The 18670-nt window shown below is 35.8% G+C and overlaps 1 protein-coding gene across 1 annotated transcript in view; it reads left to right on the forward strand.

The window, feature by feature from the left end:
- TMEM47 (transmembrane protein 47) overlaps window positions 1-14894 on the forward strand; it is a 30713-nt gene extending 15819 nt beyond the window's left edge. Inside the window, exons 2-3 of the mRNA XM_023202976.2 lie at window positions 2248-2388; window positions 11478-14894. Coding sequence (XP_023058744.1) covers window positions 2248-2388; window positions 11478-11656 — 320 coding nt within the window. The 3' untranslated portion in view covers window positions 11657-14894. The remainder of the gene's footprint in view (window positions 1-2247; window positions 2389-11477) is intronic.
- The last annotated feature ends 3776 nt before the right edge of the window (window positions 14895-18670 follow it).

Here is an 18670-nt window from a genome sequence, read left to right on the forward strand (position 1 = left end):
TTGAGGATGTTTAAAATAGAGAAAAGTGATCAAAATTAATTCCTATTTGAATTATGGCTGAAAGTGAACAGTCAAATGTGTGGCATTTTTTTTTTTTTTTTTCACATTGAGCTATGTGAAAGAGCTTATCAGGAAAAAGAGATCTGTTGTGCTTTCATTTTAAGATATTTTATATGGGTAGATAGTTAGTCACATTTTGATTTAAATGAAGCCAATGCTTTAAAGTTTTTACTTATGTACAATAATTTAGGATAAGTTGCTAACAGTAATAATCATTCTATAAAATAATAGACCTACTAGAACATATTCGGCATAGGCTTTCTTAAACTCTCCAGGAACTAGATGGATGGATGGATGGATGGATTTTATTTTTTTCATTGTACACTTTTATATAATTAAACTTTGACTTTTTTAATGCAGAAATTTCAATTTACACACCTGTTTTGAGAAGAATTTCCATCATGCCAAAGTGCAATATAATTGTTTACTCGTATAAACTTTTCCCAAGAAATTTAGAGACTTCAAATGTAAGGAATATATATATATATATATATATATATTGGCCTTTTAATTCAATGCAACATGCTGTTATGGAATAAAAAAGCCCAGTGTGGCTATCCTTTTAACTTCTAGTTAAAAGGCAGATATACTTTTGTTTGAAGTTGTATCGCTTTGTTACAAATAGATGGCATTAAAAAGATGCTCTCCACTTTGTTGTGATTCATCTTTATATTTTAAGAAGTTTGGATTTGTTCTATTTTCCCCTTGTTTGTTTCTTGATTGCAGTGCAAGTTCTAGCTGAGAGCCTGTGAAGCATCCACAATTTCAAAGGAGGAGAGGATGTGGAAGAGGATGCTTGAGGCAGGGATATACAAATATAAATAAAAGAAAATCTTAGGGTATCGGCAATTCCTCTGCTCATCGTTTATCCTACCATAACAAAGAGTGTATTTTGGAAGCTTTCTGGGGGGATAATTTCAGAGGGAAGCATCAAAATACCATGACTTCTGGACTTAGGATAGAATCTATTGCAATTTAATGATAGATTAAAATCCACTTGCATTTTCTGCACTTACATTAAATTGAGGGCCAGAAGAGGCACTTGGGGCTTTTAAACGACTGCTGCTCTCCATAGTATAGTTTTATATGATGTTTTCCAACCTATATAGTACTTTCATAGATTCACTTTGTCTCTTTTGAGAGAATATTTTACCACTTATGAATGGAAAATGAGCCAGTTTTTCATCATGTTATTTCTACATTTTTGTTTTATAAGAAATGAGTGCATTTCAATAAGGTTTATGTGTCACTAAGAGTGTGAGAACAGAGGCCTGCACATAACAAGTGATCAGTATATGCTTACTGTTTCCGTGTATGAATGAAGGGGCTGAGCAGCCATTCAGAGTCCCTTCTGGCTCCCTGGGAATACTTAATTTTAGAAACCACACCCATGGTGGTAAATACAACAGTGAGACTAGAATCAAATAAAAAAGAAGTGGAAAAAACAAACAATATTCCTGATGCTAATTTGATGGGGAGTTGTTTTAGAGGGAGTGGAGGAGAGACAAATAAAAACTTTGGAGATTTTTATATGATTAAGGAAGGCTTTCTAAGAAATAGCAATAAAAAAAGAATATACTACTGTCACATGCAACAACATGGATGAATATGAGAAACTTAAAAACCAGACGCAAAATAGTTTATACCATTTATGTGAAGTTTAAGAATAGGCAAAACTCAATCTGTGGTGACGGATGTCCTCAGTAGCCCAGGTGGGAGGGTCATTATTGACTGGGAAGGGGCGCAAGAGAACAATCTGGGTGATAGAAATGTCCTGTATTTTAATCTGGATGGTGTATAAATATCTATAAAAATTCATCTACTTCTCTACTTTCTATACTTAAGATTTGTGAACTTTATTGCTCAATAAAAATTTAAATCATAATAATATTGAAAATAGGTCATGGAGGGGACACTTGACTTAACATGAATGCGTAATAGAGTCCTTGGAAGAAAATCCTAGGAAACCCCTGGTCTAAAAACTCTGCTGAGCTTAGCATAGGAGACTTTTCTGAATAAGTACATTTCCTATTCATTTTTGTTGCAAAGCATTTGAAACGCCAAAGGATGCTTAGCATGCGGTAAAATCACATCTGTTGAGCCACTGCAAGGTGAAGGCTGCTGAACATAGTTATGTTGATTCTTTGAGGACTTACCACTCAAAAACAATTTCTTTTTTCTTTCCAGATTGGCAGATTGCTACTCTGGCTTTACTCCTGGGCGGTGCTGCCATCATTCTCATTGCATTCCTGGTGGGTTTGATTTCTATCTGCGTGGGATCTCGAAGGCGTTTCTATAGACCTGTTGCGGTCATGCTTTTTGCAGCAGGTAAACAGATTTATTACTTTTAAATGAGCATTAAAGTTTCATGAACCTTTCTACCATCCTCCTTTCTTATGCAGAAGAGGTATGTGTTTGCTGTATTACATAAAAATTGAGAGGCATTTACTATATTTTTAAGGTAACCTGGCTAAAGCTTTATCAGATTGTAAGTTTTCAGTGTGTTAAGCATTTCACAGAACACAATGGCAGTTTCTAAACCTCTAACTAAAGCATGAATAAATAATACTGCCTGACAGGGCTATTACCTTAGGAATTGCAGCAGGTGTATTTACTAACAGTCTTTTTTTACATCCAGTTTTTCCCCCCTTTTATACTGCTTCCCTGGTGATCTTAAGGCAGCATTATTTTTTCTGATAAGGAACTGAAAACAAATTCCAAAATGTGTACCCTTAAAGCTGTACATCTCTTTGAAAATAAACATAGTTATCCTGAAAATGTGTGATGTTTAACTCCAACCATTAGACAAGTCAATTATATGAAGTCAATTGTATGTTAATTAATTTATCAACCATCATTCTATGAAGCAAAGCTTGGATTAAAGTATCAACCAATGAAATGAAAAGAGAGGGGACTGTTTAGAAAAGGGGCTTGCAGACTAAAAGCCCAATACATGATTCAATACATGATTTGGTGTGAGCTTTAATTTTCATTTATAAAAATACCTTTGAATATATTGTTCCTTTTTGACTCAAACTGCAACATTCTATGGTGCCTTCAATTTACCCTGTCAGTCATATCTGATTTGAAGACTGCAAAATAAGCTTCTGTGACTGTCAATAATGAAGACACTGACAAAACCATCTAGGCTGTTAGATGGATTTTAAAAGCTGTTTCAAGATTGGAATAGATTAAATTTCTCAGGATTTAAAGGGTAGTTTGAGCTAAAAATACAAAACAGAAGTGTTCTGCTGCCCCCTACTGTTTGTGTTCATTTTCTTATACCCATGAAGGCTGGTCAGAATTGGGGGTGTCATAAAAACGAAGGTCCAAAGGGCTGAAGGAATCCAGAAGTACATCTAATTCAAATCTTTAAGTGACTTGCTCAAGATTGCCTAGTAGCTACTGGCAGACCTGGGCCTGGGAGGCTTCTGAATCTTAATCTAGTGGTTCATTAACCACTGACTCCCTCACTTATTTATGCAACTATTTCTTAGGTGCCTATTACAGGCTAAACACAGTATCAGACACCTATAAAACTGGCCACAGTATCACCACAGATACTCACTAATAGAGTAAAAAGCTTTGAAGTCTTAGTCCCAGTTATTCAGGATGCTGAGATGGGCGAATCACTGGAGTCTGGGAGCTCGAGGCTACAGTGAGCCGACAGCACACCATTGCATTCCAGCCTGGGCAACAGAGTAAGACTCTGTCTCAAGGAAAAAAATAAAATAAAAAGTCTTTTTTTCTGCTGAGACACGTGCAGTACATAAAATCAAAACAGACATATTGCTACTACCGCTTGGAAACCTCTCTGTCTGAGACTTCACACTTACTTGATTTAGTACTGTGTGCTATGCCTGGTACTCATATACACGCAATACATAGTTTTTGAATGAATGATATAAAAATGACTAAGGCACGTAGCTCATAATCTGGTGGGGTAAAACAGACATGTAAACAAATAAGTAACTGTAATTCAGGTTTTTTTTATTTAAGCCCTTTCTCTTTTGGGGTCTTAGGAAGGAAGCAGCTAGTTTCACATGACTACGAAGGTAAGACCAAAAGAGCTCAAAAAAGTAATAATTATCAAAAGGATGTTTTTTCATATATTTATGTTTTTACTTATTTAATATGTTGGGCTCCTACACTATACAAGTAGACAATCTTGGTGGTATAAAATATACTCTAGGGGTTTTTTTGTTTGTTTGTTCATTTTTTGGGACAGAGTCTCGCTCTGTCACCTAGGCTGGAGTGCGGTGGCACGATCTCTGCTCACTGCAAGCTCCGCCTCCCGGGTTCACATCGTTCTCCTGCCTCAGCCTCCCGAGTAGCTGGGAATACAGGCACCCGCCACCACGTCCAGCTAATTTTTTTGTACTGTTAGTAGAGACAGGGTTTCACCATGTTAGCCAGGATGGTCTTGATCTCCTGACCTCATGATCCACCCACCTCGGCCTTCCAAAGTACTGTGATTACAGGTGTGAGCCACAGCGCCCGGCCACTCTAAGGGTTTTTACTGAAAACTGATAATTAAGTCTCATAAAGATAGCCAAACAGATTTTAAAGATTTTGTCTTCTTTTTTTTCTCTGAGGTCTTTTATTTAGGGTGGCCTTATTACCTTCTTGAATAGTTGCTAGAAGAGCTAAGAGCTAGCCATTGCTGTAGCCCATCTAAAATCCTGTCCTTTTTTCCACAACCCTCTTTCTCACCTATCCTAGAAATCTAGACTTCAGAATTAGATATTTTTATAATAATAATGCTGCTAGGAATGATCAATTAAGCACCTGTCATACGTCACAGTGCTAGACACTTAACATACACTGTCTCGGATATAACAGTCTTAAAGTTAGCTATTTATTTTCTCCCTATTATCAATAAAGAAACAGGTTCAGAAAAACTAAGTAATTTCCCAGGGTTATTTTAACTAGTAAGTTGTACATCTAGGGTTTAAATTCAGGATACCTATCTGACTTGAAAGCCTGAATGAGGATTCCCCAGTTATCTTTACTTCAGTACATATCACATATAGGAAAAATCAGTGCAGAATCAGCCTTGATTTTGAACTCAGTTGCCAACTGTGCACTACAGTTGGAGTCCATCGTGTAACTCCAGTTACTCCGTTTCTTGGGAGCAACAGCTGAAGGAATTCAGTACCTTGAGATGTCACAAAGACCACAAACTGATCAGTGCAGCATGGCTAAACCATAGCACATAATGAAAGCTATGCACATTTCCAGTACAGTTGACTACAGCATATTTTTTTGTGTGTGTAACTGACAGTGATAGGTAATATATGATGTGATTCTGATAACTGGCATCCAGTTCTCACTAAATACTTGGTGAAATTAGAGGAACTGCCTCTTTCCAGGTTCTCTTCTTTCATTGTCTGGTTTCGAACTATCCGCAGGTCATTTGTATGTCCCACAGGAATGTAGGATGAGTGTTTTCTTTCTTCCCAAGACCTTTAATACAAACTGCAGAAAATTCTCTTTTATAATTTGATTTTACATACAGAATCCCCATTTATTATGTTATTAAGGATGATTCCTTTATGTTACATCTGCAGAAACCCTCCTATAAGGATTGTTTATATAGAAAGGTGATTTTTTTTTTTTTTTTCAGGGACCTGCAACTGATTTCCATCTCTGAGCTATCTCTGATTAGAGACTTGTGTTTTACAGCCCTCATCACCATGCTATAAGTCACAGTGAGATACTGTGGAGCCATTTCAAGTCTAGATTTTGGTAGAAAAATCAGTGTTCAGTTTAGATTTCAAACTGAAAGGGAGTTCTTCTATTCACAATATTTAGATTCCATGTTAATTTCCCTGTACCGTTATCAAACTACACTTTGGCTAGAACAATTTACAGTATCACAACCCAATAATTAATTTCATACTGCTACCAGGAGTAGTTACAAATTGAATTTTAAAAAGAAAATAAATTGATACCTTCATATTAACTTTTCACTGGCAAATGCTTTTTATTCTCCAAATTATTGTTTCTTTTATGTCAATTTTATATTTAGGGACCAACCTGGCTGGTAGGGCCTATCAACCTTTGCCTTTAAATTATCTCCTAATTTTATACCTTTTTTTTTCATACACCATCATTATTTCCTTAGTCAAGGCCACAATTTTTCCCTAAATGGAACGTCTCAGTCCCCAAATTTGGTCTTCCCTTACTTTGTTTTGTTTTTCTATGGCAATATCTGACTGTTTTAAGATGTTCATATGACTCCTTTCTTTTGCCTTCTTGAGAATCTAGTTTTTCAGTTCTTTCTTTTAGTCTTTCTTTAGATTCCCTGGCTTTTCTTTCCCACTGATGACACCTTAGTCATCACTGCCCACAGGTCCCCACAAACTGAATGACCTCCTAGGGGCCTGTCCTTCTCTAGTCTCTTCCCCATGTAATCTGTCTTGGATACAACACATGAGGTCTCCTTGTGAAATAAACATCTGGTCTTGTCACTTGTCCCTTTGATTTCCTCAGAAGCCAACCCCGAGACAAGAAATCAAGTGCATATACTTTATTTGCAAGGTAAAAGAAGGGATATGATAAGGTATATGGAAAAATGAGACAGGGATGGGAAAGCAGCCATTAAAAGGTTACATTATCAAGCCAGTTGTCACTTGAAGCAGCTGGAGCTTAGTCTTCTTGGGGAAACTTTGAAAACTGGTGTAGAACACACACCTCGAGAATTATCTCATTCGGAGGACTACAGAGCTGGGGTATTAATACAGCAAATTTGGAGAGTCATTGGTTGAGAAATGTCAGTTATGATCAAGGGGGAGAAGTGTTAATTTTCTGGACCTGGCCTGCCCCATGGGCAGCTTAAGTAGCTTTAGTGGCCAGAGGAAACTCAGGCAAAGAAATGCAGGTGCTGGCATTTGGAAGTCAGGCTAGCATGTACTGAAGTGGTGAGGATAAAAATATATGAATAGGACACCAACCGCATATACAATTACAATAACCTCTCAGATGGTCTCCCTAGAGAAACGAAAGTTTATTACTTTATGAAACACTATGCTATTATAGTATGAACTAAACAGCCTTGTGCATGCGCCCTTCATTTTACCCATGCGAATTGCTTCTAGCCATACTCTCTTATACCTATAAATGCTATATAATCTGCTTCATCTTCCTAGAGGTCTTTTCTTTCCTCTGCCTCTTCTGACCAACTTTCATCCATCCTTTAAGAAGCGATTCAAATGATGTCCCTCTGAAGCCCTCCTTTCTTTCTCTAAGCTGAATCAGTACTTGGCACAATGTTCGAGCTCAGTAAATGTGTGTTGAACGTATTATAAGTAAACATGCCTCTACTATTGCTGTTGAACGCACTGATTTGTAATTACTTGTGTGCCTGTCTGCACTATCAGAGTATGAATTATCAAAGGGCGAGGGCCATGTCTTATCTATCTTATCCCCTTCATCCAGCACACAGTAGGCACCCAATATGTGTTTGTCAAAATATTGAAATATCCTCCTTAGAAGAAAATAATGAATATTTCAGTATAATTGCTTTGAATATTTTAATATTGAAAACACTGAAAAATATCCCCTTAAAACTAGAATAAAACACAAGAATGAGTAGGCATTCCCATCATGCCTCTGGTCCACACAATTTCATGGTTAATAGTTTCATTGCCTGTTTTCAAAAAAGTGCAGGGGGCATAAAATGAACCTCAAATCTCTTAAGATTCTAAAATGTTCCAGAACTATACCTATGTTATCTTTGAGGTAGAGCATTGAGAATACCATATCCAATGCCTATTTTGTTTCATTGATTAGTAGTAAAATGGAAATATAGTATAATGGTATTTTCTTGACTTCTGAACTCTTTGTTTTTTTTTTTCTTCCCTCTACAGAATCTATGAAAGGCAAGAAGGCATTTTTACCTACATCTGTGAATTTTATTACATGGAGAAAATTATTTACAAATGCAGAATTCTATTTTTCTCAGTTTTGCTATTACATTCATTTTTCTCTGTGATTCCAAAGGGAGTCGAATAATTCAGAGGCACGAAGTGTTTTACAGTAATTTTTATTGAGCTCCAACACAATAAAAGTCTAAGAAAGCTGTTCAGGAGAGTATGCCAGTGGAGCCTATTGGAGTTGTATTTCCATTTTTCCACTAGAGGGAAATTATATCATTATATTATACCATGGAGGCCAAATATTTGCTAAATAAAACACGTTGAAATGAATATTAAAAGCAGCCTAGGTAAACACCTCACTCCAGGGACTAGTCAGTTCACAAAAGAAGCAGTGTAATTATTTTAGAGTAATTCAGATTAGTTATTACTCTTCTGCTCAAACTCTTCTACCAGCTGCCTGTCACACTTAGAATAAAATCTAGACCCTAGCTATGGGTCACAGGCTGTCCATAAACCATGAAGGGCCCCTGCTGTCTCTTCCATCATATCTCATGCTTCTCCCTCCCTGCTCTCTGTACTGCAATCACAGCCTTCTGACTTCTGTTCCAATGCACCAGATGTGCTCCTGTGTCGGGAGTTTTGCAGTGCCTGTGCCTTTCACTTTGGAATGCTCGGTCCCCACTACGTTGTTCTGCACCCCCAATTCATTCAGATCTGTGCTCAGTATCTCCTCTTCAGAGCAGCCTTCTCTCATGATTGATCTAAAAGAGCAGCCCTCATCCCTGTGTCTGTCGGCTTTCTTGCATTTCTTGTCTCTTAGCAATATGTGACATTATATTCTATATTTGTTTACTAACGGACTGGCTACCCATGAGAGTAGCAGCTTTGTCTCTTTTGATACCAGTAATGCCTTAAACCGTATCACTTTAGAAACATTCAGATATTTATTGAATGGATGCATTTATTGAATGAGTGAATGAATTACTAAACCTAACTCACATCCTGGTTTCAGTCATATCCTGGTAGGATCAGTGCATATTTGACAAGTGACCAGAGTATAGAAACCTAAGGAGAAGTGCCTTTTTTTTTTTTTCAAATGTACTTGGCAACTTTGGAATTTTCTTTTCTGTAGTCATGGTTGATAGTAATTGACTTCTTGTTAGTTTTATGACATTTAAAACATGAAAGCTCCCTTTTCCTCACAAAGGCACAGAGCCAACTGGGCTTTTTTTAAATTAATGCACATTTTAGCACTTACCAGCTGGAAATAGATGAAGTGTGGGTCATATAATATGCCATCAGCTGAGTCCTAACAACAACCAAAACTTTTTCTGAGAAGGTCTAATTTCTGTTTTGGATATCAGTAGCGTATCCTCTTATACAAACTTACTTATGTATCCACTCTCAGTAGTAATGGTAGGCAAAGTGCTGACGCAGAGCAGTGTTGGGCTACACAGCAGAAATGTTGGGTATTTTTATATCTAGTTCCAGGTAGGTCCTTTGACACCTAGCCAGAGCCTTATAGAAAGAAATTTTGAGGAATCATTTCCTCATGAATTTGCTGTATTTCACCAGTTTTATGGGAGAGAAAGATGACTATTTATGTAGACTTTCTAGGAAGCTTCATCATACTGGTAATAATCTTTTACATGTGCTAAAAATAGATGAGAGTATATTTTAAAACATGAAATTCCATCTTAATTAAACACACTATCCATCCTAATGTTCCTTTTAGAAAATATAAGCTATATTAAAAATATTTATGTACATAGTTTTACTATGTCAGTTTGTTCCCTCCTTTTCTTTAATTATTCACATTTTTGTTCTTTTAAGATGAATTAAACAAAAATTACTTTACCCCCTAAAATTATTTCATATATCAGGGGTTAGCAAACCTTTTTTGTTAAGGGCAAGAAAGTAAATACTTTTGGCTTTGTGAGCTGTGTGGTTTCTTTTGCAGTTTCTCAACTCTGCCATTGTTGCATAGAAAATACATACATGAATGAGTGTGGCTGTGTTCCAATAAAACTTTTTCAAAAACAAAAAAGCAGACCAGATTTGGTAGTTTGCCAACCCCTGTTAAATATAACTGTAGTCCGTATTTTTTAGGGAAAAGATTGTCTATTTCTTGAGGGTGGAAGCTGTCCTATGGTAGAGAATGAAGCTGTAGTTAACTAATTGTAGTTAAACTGATTAAAATAAAATTACATAATAATTGATCTAATAGAAAGTTAAGACTTTTAAGTGGAAGACATTATCTCTTGTGCATATCCACAAGATAAATTTCATTTTATTTTAGATAGTAAAAACAACACAAAACAAAACTAAAACAAAATAAACTTTCCCTTCCTGATTATTTTGGTTTATTTTATTCGGGATGACTAATCATATTTTCCCTTTAGCCCTGACAGAACTCGGATCTCACCAGGGACTAAGAGCTATCTTTTGACCTCTGTTAGAGTAGCCATAATTAGCCTAGGTTTTCCTGTGCCATTATCTCTCTTGCCTTTAGAGACTTCTTTTTTGAAAGTAGGTGGAAAATAGATATGAAAATAGCATCTGTTAATAACTTTTAAGCCACTTTTTAAAGACAAGAGGCATAGACTGGATGAGAAGAAAATAATGAAAGTAGCTTTGGATCAGAGTAATGTAAGCAAAGACATCATGGTAGGGCTTTCTGGTATAGTGGTATGAGTTAGTATTACAAAGCAGTAACAACATCAAAAGCACATTATTACTCACAGGTTGACCAATTGCATCAATATAAATTAATTTGAATTTCCTAATTCCTTAATAGCATACATAAATAACAAGAGTTCCAGTTGGCATTGGGGTCACTATTCTTTTTTTTTTTTTTGAGACGAAGTCTCACTGTGTCACCCAGGCTGGAGTGCAGTGGCACGATCTCAGCTCACTGCAACCTCCCCCTCCTGGGTTCAAGTGATTTTCCTGCCTTAGCCTCCTGAGTAGCTGGGATTACAGGTGCAAGCCACCACACCGGGCTAATTTTTGTATTTTTAATAGAGACAGTGTTTCACCATGTTGGGCAGGCTGGTCTCAAACTCCTGACCTCATGATCTGCCCACCTGGGCCTTCCAAAGTGCTGGGATTACAGGCATGATCCACTGAGCCTGGCTGGGGTCACTATTCTTGAGGAGCTACTTACACATTTTAGTAGTGGCACAATTTAGTTTAACTAGTACTACTTGGCATAATAATAATAATAATTATATTTGTAAAGCGAAAATCACTACTTTGTATGCTCATATAAATTATTATATTGCACTAATTATTTCGTCAATACTAATAATGATTTACTAATTAATAGGATAATTCTTATATACTGGGAAAAGGTATTTAAACAAAAACATTGTTAGTATTTTAAAGTATACCATCTAGAACAAGCAATCGTTAAAATTTTTGGCCTTTATGTGTATTTGATTACAAAGTTACTCTCATACATATACAGTTATATATTTATATTATTTTATTTGCTGTAAATAACATTTTTCTAATTTTGATTTGCTTTGCTTTCAGTTGTTTTACAGGTTTGCAGCCTGGTCCTTTACCCAATCAAGTTCATTGAAACTGTGAGCTTGAAAATTTACCATGAGTTCAACTGGGGTTATGGCCTGGCCTGGGGTGCAACTATATTTTCGTTTGGGGGTGCCATCCTTTATTGCCTGAACCCTAAGAACTATGAAGACTACTACTAGAACCAATAGTCTCAAAGTAAAAACAACCACCACCATCCAACAAAAGGATTACGTCTGCATCTTTTCTAACTTACTATTTTCTAAAACACTTGTGGAGCATCAAGCAGTTTGCTCAGTTGATTTAATCTTTTTTGCCTTTTGGCTGTCAACATCATAACCAGCTTTTACATCCATGTTAGAAATCTGCACAAAATTAAGAAAGCTGATTAGACATAGGCAAATGCTGCAAACTTCCAATATGTTCATATCGTTTTTCTTGACAAATGAAGGGTCTATATGACAGCAACCATTGTGAGAAACTAGTTGGAATGAGATTTGCCTCCATCTCCTATTGCCTGCAGGGGAGCAGTTGGCATAAGCAACATTTAGAAGTTCCTTTGCGCTGACAAGGATTCCACTGTTAGAGCCCTTACTGCCTGCTTATCCTACCCAATGACTACATTGGCTATTGGTTGTTTGCTTGAATGAGCCCTTGAAAAATGAACTGCCCTTCAGCATCTAATGGGAGTTGTGAATGTAACTGGTTAATGGTACACATTCCACCTTCAAGAATACTCTTTTTAATGGGAGGTTATGCTTTGGCAATCAGCATCTCCCTGGGAGGAGAGTCAAGACTTGGAGACATGTGCTTCTCATTATGTGGTTAGAAATTGGTGCCTCAGCCCTATCTAGACTGGGGAAAAATTGAGGATCTGTGTTTTTCCTGGGGCAAACAGAAAGAAATCTGCATGAGTTGCTTTTGTACCCTTTAAATCATTTGCCAAACATTGCAGCAAACAAGTGTGCATATGTAACAAGCTTCCATGTTTTTATAGAAGGTGAACTATTAGTATAAATGGTAATTAGTTGTTCCTTAACCCTCCACATACATTTGCCTATTACACATAAAATTAATATTTACTCTAGTGAAGTGGTTTGAACACTAACCTTGTACGCATTGTTAAGAGGCTTAGATTGTTCATGCTTATTTACCATACAAAAGTATGGTACCTTAAAGCTTTTGCTCTATGTTCTTTACTGTTTCACTGGAAAGTGTTAATAGAGTTGCCTAAGAATAAAAATTGAAATGGTGTTAATCTGAAAATTAATGATTCTCTGTAAGCACTGTAGTTGAAAAGAGAATAGCAATTAGGATGATCATTTTGTGTAAAATTCATTAAAATAGAAGGCTGCTATTTTTTGCAAGTATTTTAAATGTCTTCATTTTTTAAAAAAAGGAATAGCGATAGATTTATATAAATATCTAAATGTCTGAGTAGAGGAGTAGAATTCATCTGGTTATCACCTGGTCCTCTGAAGTTAACTGATGGGCTAACCGATTTGTGCACACACTTAGGGTGGATTTATGTTAAGGGAATTACTGACTGTTCAATGGAAGGAAGTATTAATAATAGGGAATAAGTTTGCAACTAATCTCATGCTGCAAACTTGTGTTAATTCTGTTTCATATACAAATTTGGATAGCTTAATTGTAAACATATTTTTATATCAAATATACAGTTCTAATATAAAAGTTATAAATAATTATTTTTGTTAACAAAGACACTAAAACAGTATGTTCTGGTTTTGGCCCTCTTGCAGAAAGAAGCATTAGAAAAATTACTTAAAAAGTAGCTATGTGTTACTGTATTGCAAAATCTGTTAAGACCAGGACCACATCGATAGTATGTAATAATTTGTTTTACCTCCCAAAGCACAGTTCTACTTTCAGCTAGTCTTAAGAATGGTCGCCAAAAACAACAGCCAAAAAAAAAAAAAAAAAAAAACCTACTTTATTATCCAAATGCTAAAAAACACACTTAACGACTTTTCTATAAAATCACAAATATGAAATACCAGGTTTAGTCTTACTTTAGCAATGATAGACAAAAGTGAATAAATACATCATAGACAGAAACCTTTATAAAAATATATGATTCTGTAAAGAATCATTAGAAATTATGAATGGAAATTTTCCAGAAAGATAATATTATAGAGTCTTTTGAAGCAAGTTTTTGAGAAATAGTAAAATTTGGGGCAGACTGTCTTGCAGTTAATTGCATATTGTCAGAGCAGCATGAGAAATACGATATTTGGATAGGGATTTCAGCAACTAAACATTCTCTGTTCTGAGATCTCTTTATTCCTGAATAATGAAACAATAGTAGTTTGGTGCTGACACCAATGAGTCCCTTCTCTTGGTCCTAGTAGAGGATGCAGTGTCCTGTTAAACCAGTATCACATCTCGAGTCTTATCAAGTTTTCATTCTCTGTCAATATGACAAGCTCAAAGTGACAGGATATGTTATAGGTTGAGGCACATATATTTGCAGTTTACTGAAAACTGGATTTCTTATGTGACTTTTTTCCCTTCCCAGCAAAGAGCCCTATGCTATATTTCTACCATCACTGATATTTGAAAGTGTTTCATTACTAACAATCTCAGTACAACATGAAAATTGTTGCTTCTCATCTGAATTACAATTTTGTCTATCAGAATAAACACAAGTGAAATTTTCACCTACATTAACATTATGTCTTTGCAGCTTTAGGTTTGTTTGATGTGTTCTTAAGCAGAATTGTTAGCCACAAACCCATTGTTAGATATCTATGGATATAGAGCTATATCTATAGATATAGGTATACACACACATATATACTCACACATATAGCATAAAATACTCAGCAGGGCTAGTTATTCCAATTTCTTGCACAATTATTTAGCTTTTTGTAAGTTCAACATGTAAATTTTAAAGACATAAATATAGAGAGACTTATGTGTTTGAATATAAATGATATATATGGATTAGCATGTACCTGTATATTGTTAAACATGCAATGAACTGACTGGTAAGTGACGTCTAATTGTATGGCTAGCAATGTAATTTATTCAGACTGTATTTTTGTACAGAGCAGCGCACTCTAATCTATGCCTCTGTGTCCTCTTTAATGCCTAAAACTGTGCCTAGAAATTTCATCTGTCTTAAAAAATAAAATATACTTCATGCTGTTTATGCTATTAGTTTCTGTACTGCTATTCTATATTTATTATTTTTAAATATGTGACATGTTTACTACTTAAACATGAATTCATGGTATCCTGGTTACTTTTTTTTAAGTCATCTGGGGGAAAACCTGTTTATCACTCCAGTGATTTTGAGTTTGCAGTTTCACAATCAGTTCTTCATTTCATGATTTTTGTAGTTGACATGAAGTTATCTATGTGGAAAAAAATAAAAATAAAAGTGATTTCACGGATGTGGTTTGACTTTGTGTCTTCTCTGTTGTGTAAACTCTTTAGACAGCGCTTCTAAATTACATATATTCATTACATTTTCTCCTTCAAAATATATATTATTTAGAAAACATCTTAATATGACATGCTGATTTTACTTGAAAACATTTTTAAATTTCTTATTACAGATTATCTCCCAAGATCCTTCTATTCTCCACAGCCTTTGTGCGATCAGTGATAAAGGAATACTATTAAATATCTTTTTTAACCTTCTGTTTTAAAAGGTACACAAAGGAGATGTAGTGTTGGCTTCCATTGTTCCGACTCCAATCACACAACTGGAAATAATTAGTCAGAGGGTTTGATATGGTATTTTGTTCTTTGTGTAATTTTCAATGTTTGCAGAGTGTTAAAGCAGGCTTGTCTGTATTATCTCTTTCTTAGAAAGACTAAAAATTCAGTGTGTATGTGTGCATGAGCATGTGTGTCCAATGTGCATGTGTGAAGAAACTGATAAAACTCATCACCCTTTAATGTATATAAATGGTGAGTATATGTGGAAAGCAATTTAAATTAGACATTCAATAAAATTCACTTGCATGTATGCCAATATTTTTTTCTTTTTCTTTTTCTTTTTTTTTTTTTTTTTTTTTTTTTTTTGAGAAGGGGTCTCACTCTGTCACCACCCAGGCTGGAGTGCAGTGGCGCAATCTCAGCCCACTGCAACCTCTGCCTCCCGGGTTCAAGCTATCCTCCCACCTCAGCCTTCCAAGTAACCGGGACCACAGGCACATGGTACCATGCCCGGCTAATTTTTTGTATTTGTAGAGATGGGGTTTTGCTATGTTGCCCAGGCTGGTCTTAAACTTTTCAGCTAGTGCTATCTGCTGCCTTGGCCTCCCAAAGTGCTGAGATTACAGGCGTGCACCACTGTACCTGGCCCAAAAATTTTTCTTGAAGATATAAATAGAACCACAGTTGAGCAAACTTGCTTTTGTTGATAAAATCAGTTTGAATATAAAATATATATTTGTCATCAAGACGTTTTTTCATGTCTCATAGGAACCATCACATTTTGCAAGGATCACAGTGTATTTGTTTTACTAAGAAGAAAATACTACAAATTCCCTATAAGCCTATGATATATTTAATATCACACTTTCAGATGTATCCATACTTAAGTTATAACTTCTAACCTTTTCACAGTTTTTCTGTCATTTTAGAAATTTTCCTTTTCAGTGGCCTTACTCTAATTTGATGGAGTAGCAGCATTCATTTGATGTATTGTATTTTAAGTATAAGTGCTTTCATTTTTATACAGCATACTCTTGAGTAAATCACCTTTACAAACATGGCTTGCCTAGTAATTATCCATGACCCAGTCTCTCTGAATTTGGAAGACATGGAGACATAGTTTCACTAGAATTTGACAAGAAAAAATCCTTTGCCTTCAGAGCTTTCACTGTGAACAGAAAACAGAAAAGCAATTTCAATTTACTTTTCCATAATGGCCATATGGGCTGTTGCAGTTTGAATTATGAAATCAGGCACATGCTATGTCAACACTGTTCCATTTTGATGGGTTTTAAGTCATTTTGGTTAGAAAGTAAATTGATAGTGAAATTGTTTTGTATTCTGTAGACTAAACCACTGAATACCTAAATTATCAAATTTTCGTGCTATTATTTTCTGTTCATAGCTTTTCAGAAGTGTGATGTTAACTAAGATTAAAAGAACACAAATTAGGCCAGGCGCAGTGGCTTGCGTCTGAAATCCCAGCACTCTGGGAGGCCAAGGCTGGCAGATCACAAGGTGAGGAGTTCGAGACCAGCCTGACCAACATGGTGAAACCCCATCTCTACTAAAAATACAAAAAATTAACCGGGCGTGGTTGCCCACGCCTGTACTCAGGAGGCCGATGCAGGAGAATCGCTTGAACCTGGGAGGTGGAAGTTGCGGTGACCCCGAGATCGTGCTGCTGCACTCCAGCCTGGGTGACAGAGCAAGACACCATAAAAAAAAAAAAAAAAAAAAAAAAAAAAAAAACCCAGAAATTCGAATTCAGTGCTTAAGAGTATTTTCACAGGAAACACTAATTTATTTGACTTTTTAACTTCTATGTCAAGTGTTTGGTCGTGGTACCGTAGCACCTTAATCCCAGTAAGTTAAAATCAGACTAGATAATAAAACCCCATGTAATAAAATGTCAACAGTGTTTCCTATACAAGGCAGGCTTGGGGACTGAGAAGTCCTCACATTTCTAATAACTACTGAATGATGTCCTGGGCAGAGTGTCCCTATACATATATATAATATATGTACACATACGTGGAAACTCTTTTTTCAAAGAGTCATCAGCTAGGTGACTCACATTTGTATTCTACAAGTAACTCTTTAAATGGTTCCAAAGTATAACTAAAAGAACAGGAGCTGAACTGTTCAGTTGGGAAGGAAAATATGTGGTGTTTCTAAGCCAAGATTAACAGCACACAAAGAATGGTGTTCTTTGTAAAACTAAAGCTGTGTTGAGTGGTTCACCAGAGAAACTCAGTTTTGGCAAGCAATGATTTCCAAGTTGAATGACTTCATAGAAATAATGGTTATAAAAGAAACTTGGAACAAGTACTGGAAAATCATGCCATCGAACCACCAGAAACCTTGAATACTTCAATTTTTACACGTGACAAGGATTAATGAAGAAAACTGTATCTAAAAAATAATTCTATGTATGCTACATTTCCATGTATGAAGCTATGTCTATGATGACCTGAAGGCATTCTTACACTAGATGAGAGCAGTCAGTCATGGAATTAAGCCTAAAATACTACATATATGGAATGATGGTACCATAGGCTACCCCTCAGCTTGCTTTGAATTTGTCATCATAAAGGTAAAATAAATGAAAATCATCCCTACATTCTATTTAATTTTTAAATTAAAATATAGTTAACGAAGACATTGAAGGAATTGTTTTAAACCTGAGCAGGAAGCATTTCTCTTAAGATTCTTATGAATGGAAAGTTATATTGTTAAGGGTTAAATGGAGAAGAATGACTACTTTGCTAGTCTTTGATACTGTATGTTAACAAAAAGGCAGATAATAGTATCATGCTTGGTAACCTCTCCCGGGCAAACTTCTCCTGCATCAAAGCATGTTTGGAGAGTAGGTCCGTCTTTGTCTATATCAGTGCTCAGTGGTGTGACAACTTCTGACATCAAGCACAAGTTTTCCTATTTTTAACTTTTAGGTGATTTCTTAAACACTATCTAGCTATGATGGTTGTGTTAATTCTTTGAGGCACATGGTTTGTGTGAAGGCAGCAAAATAAGTTGTGATAAAACATTTAACACTTATAATGATGAAAAGTATGTTTCTCATTTGACCACAAGGTACAAATGCCGTTTCCCATTGGAATACACTGGCATAAATTTGACAATATAGAAATCCTTATAGGGATATACTGTTTCATTAAAAATTTCCAATTATATTCTTTGAAGACATTAGCGTTTTTCACTGCTTCATAATGAAGAGGAATTTTGCAAAATTCATTGCTCAGTATATTTCTCTGTACAAACTTCAGTATTTAGCACTTATCTTTCCAGCCAACTTGTGAGACATGGAATATTTTGAGTTACCTTCCCCCATTGTTCAGGCTTGAGTAAAAATAAGTTTTCCCTGTCTGTCTCAGACAGTCAATAAACATTAGTACATATTTAGCCAGGCATTTGAGCTTTGAGGATGTTACAAGTATGAGCCAAAATACAGCAAACTACTGCTACCAGTGATTGCATGACATCTT

This window comes from Piliocolobus tephrosceles, chromosome 12, assembly GCF_002776525.5.
Source record: "Piliocolobus tephrosceles isolate RC106 chromosome 12, ASM277652v3, whole genome shotgun sequence".
NCBI classification, from domain to species: domain Eukaryota; kingdom Metazoa; phylum Chordata; class Mammalia; order Primates; family Cercopithecidae; genus Piliocolobus; species Piliocolobus tephrosceles.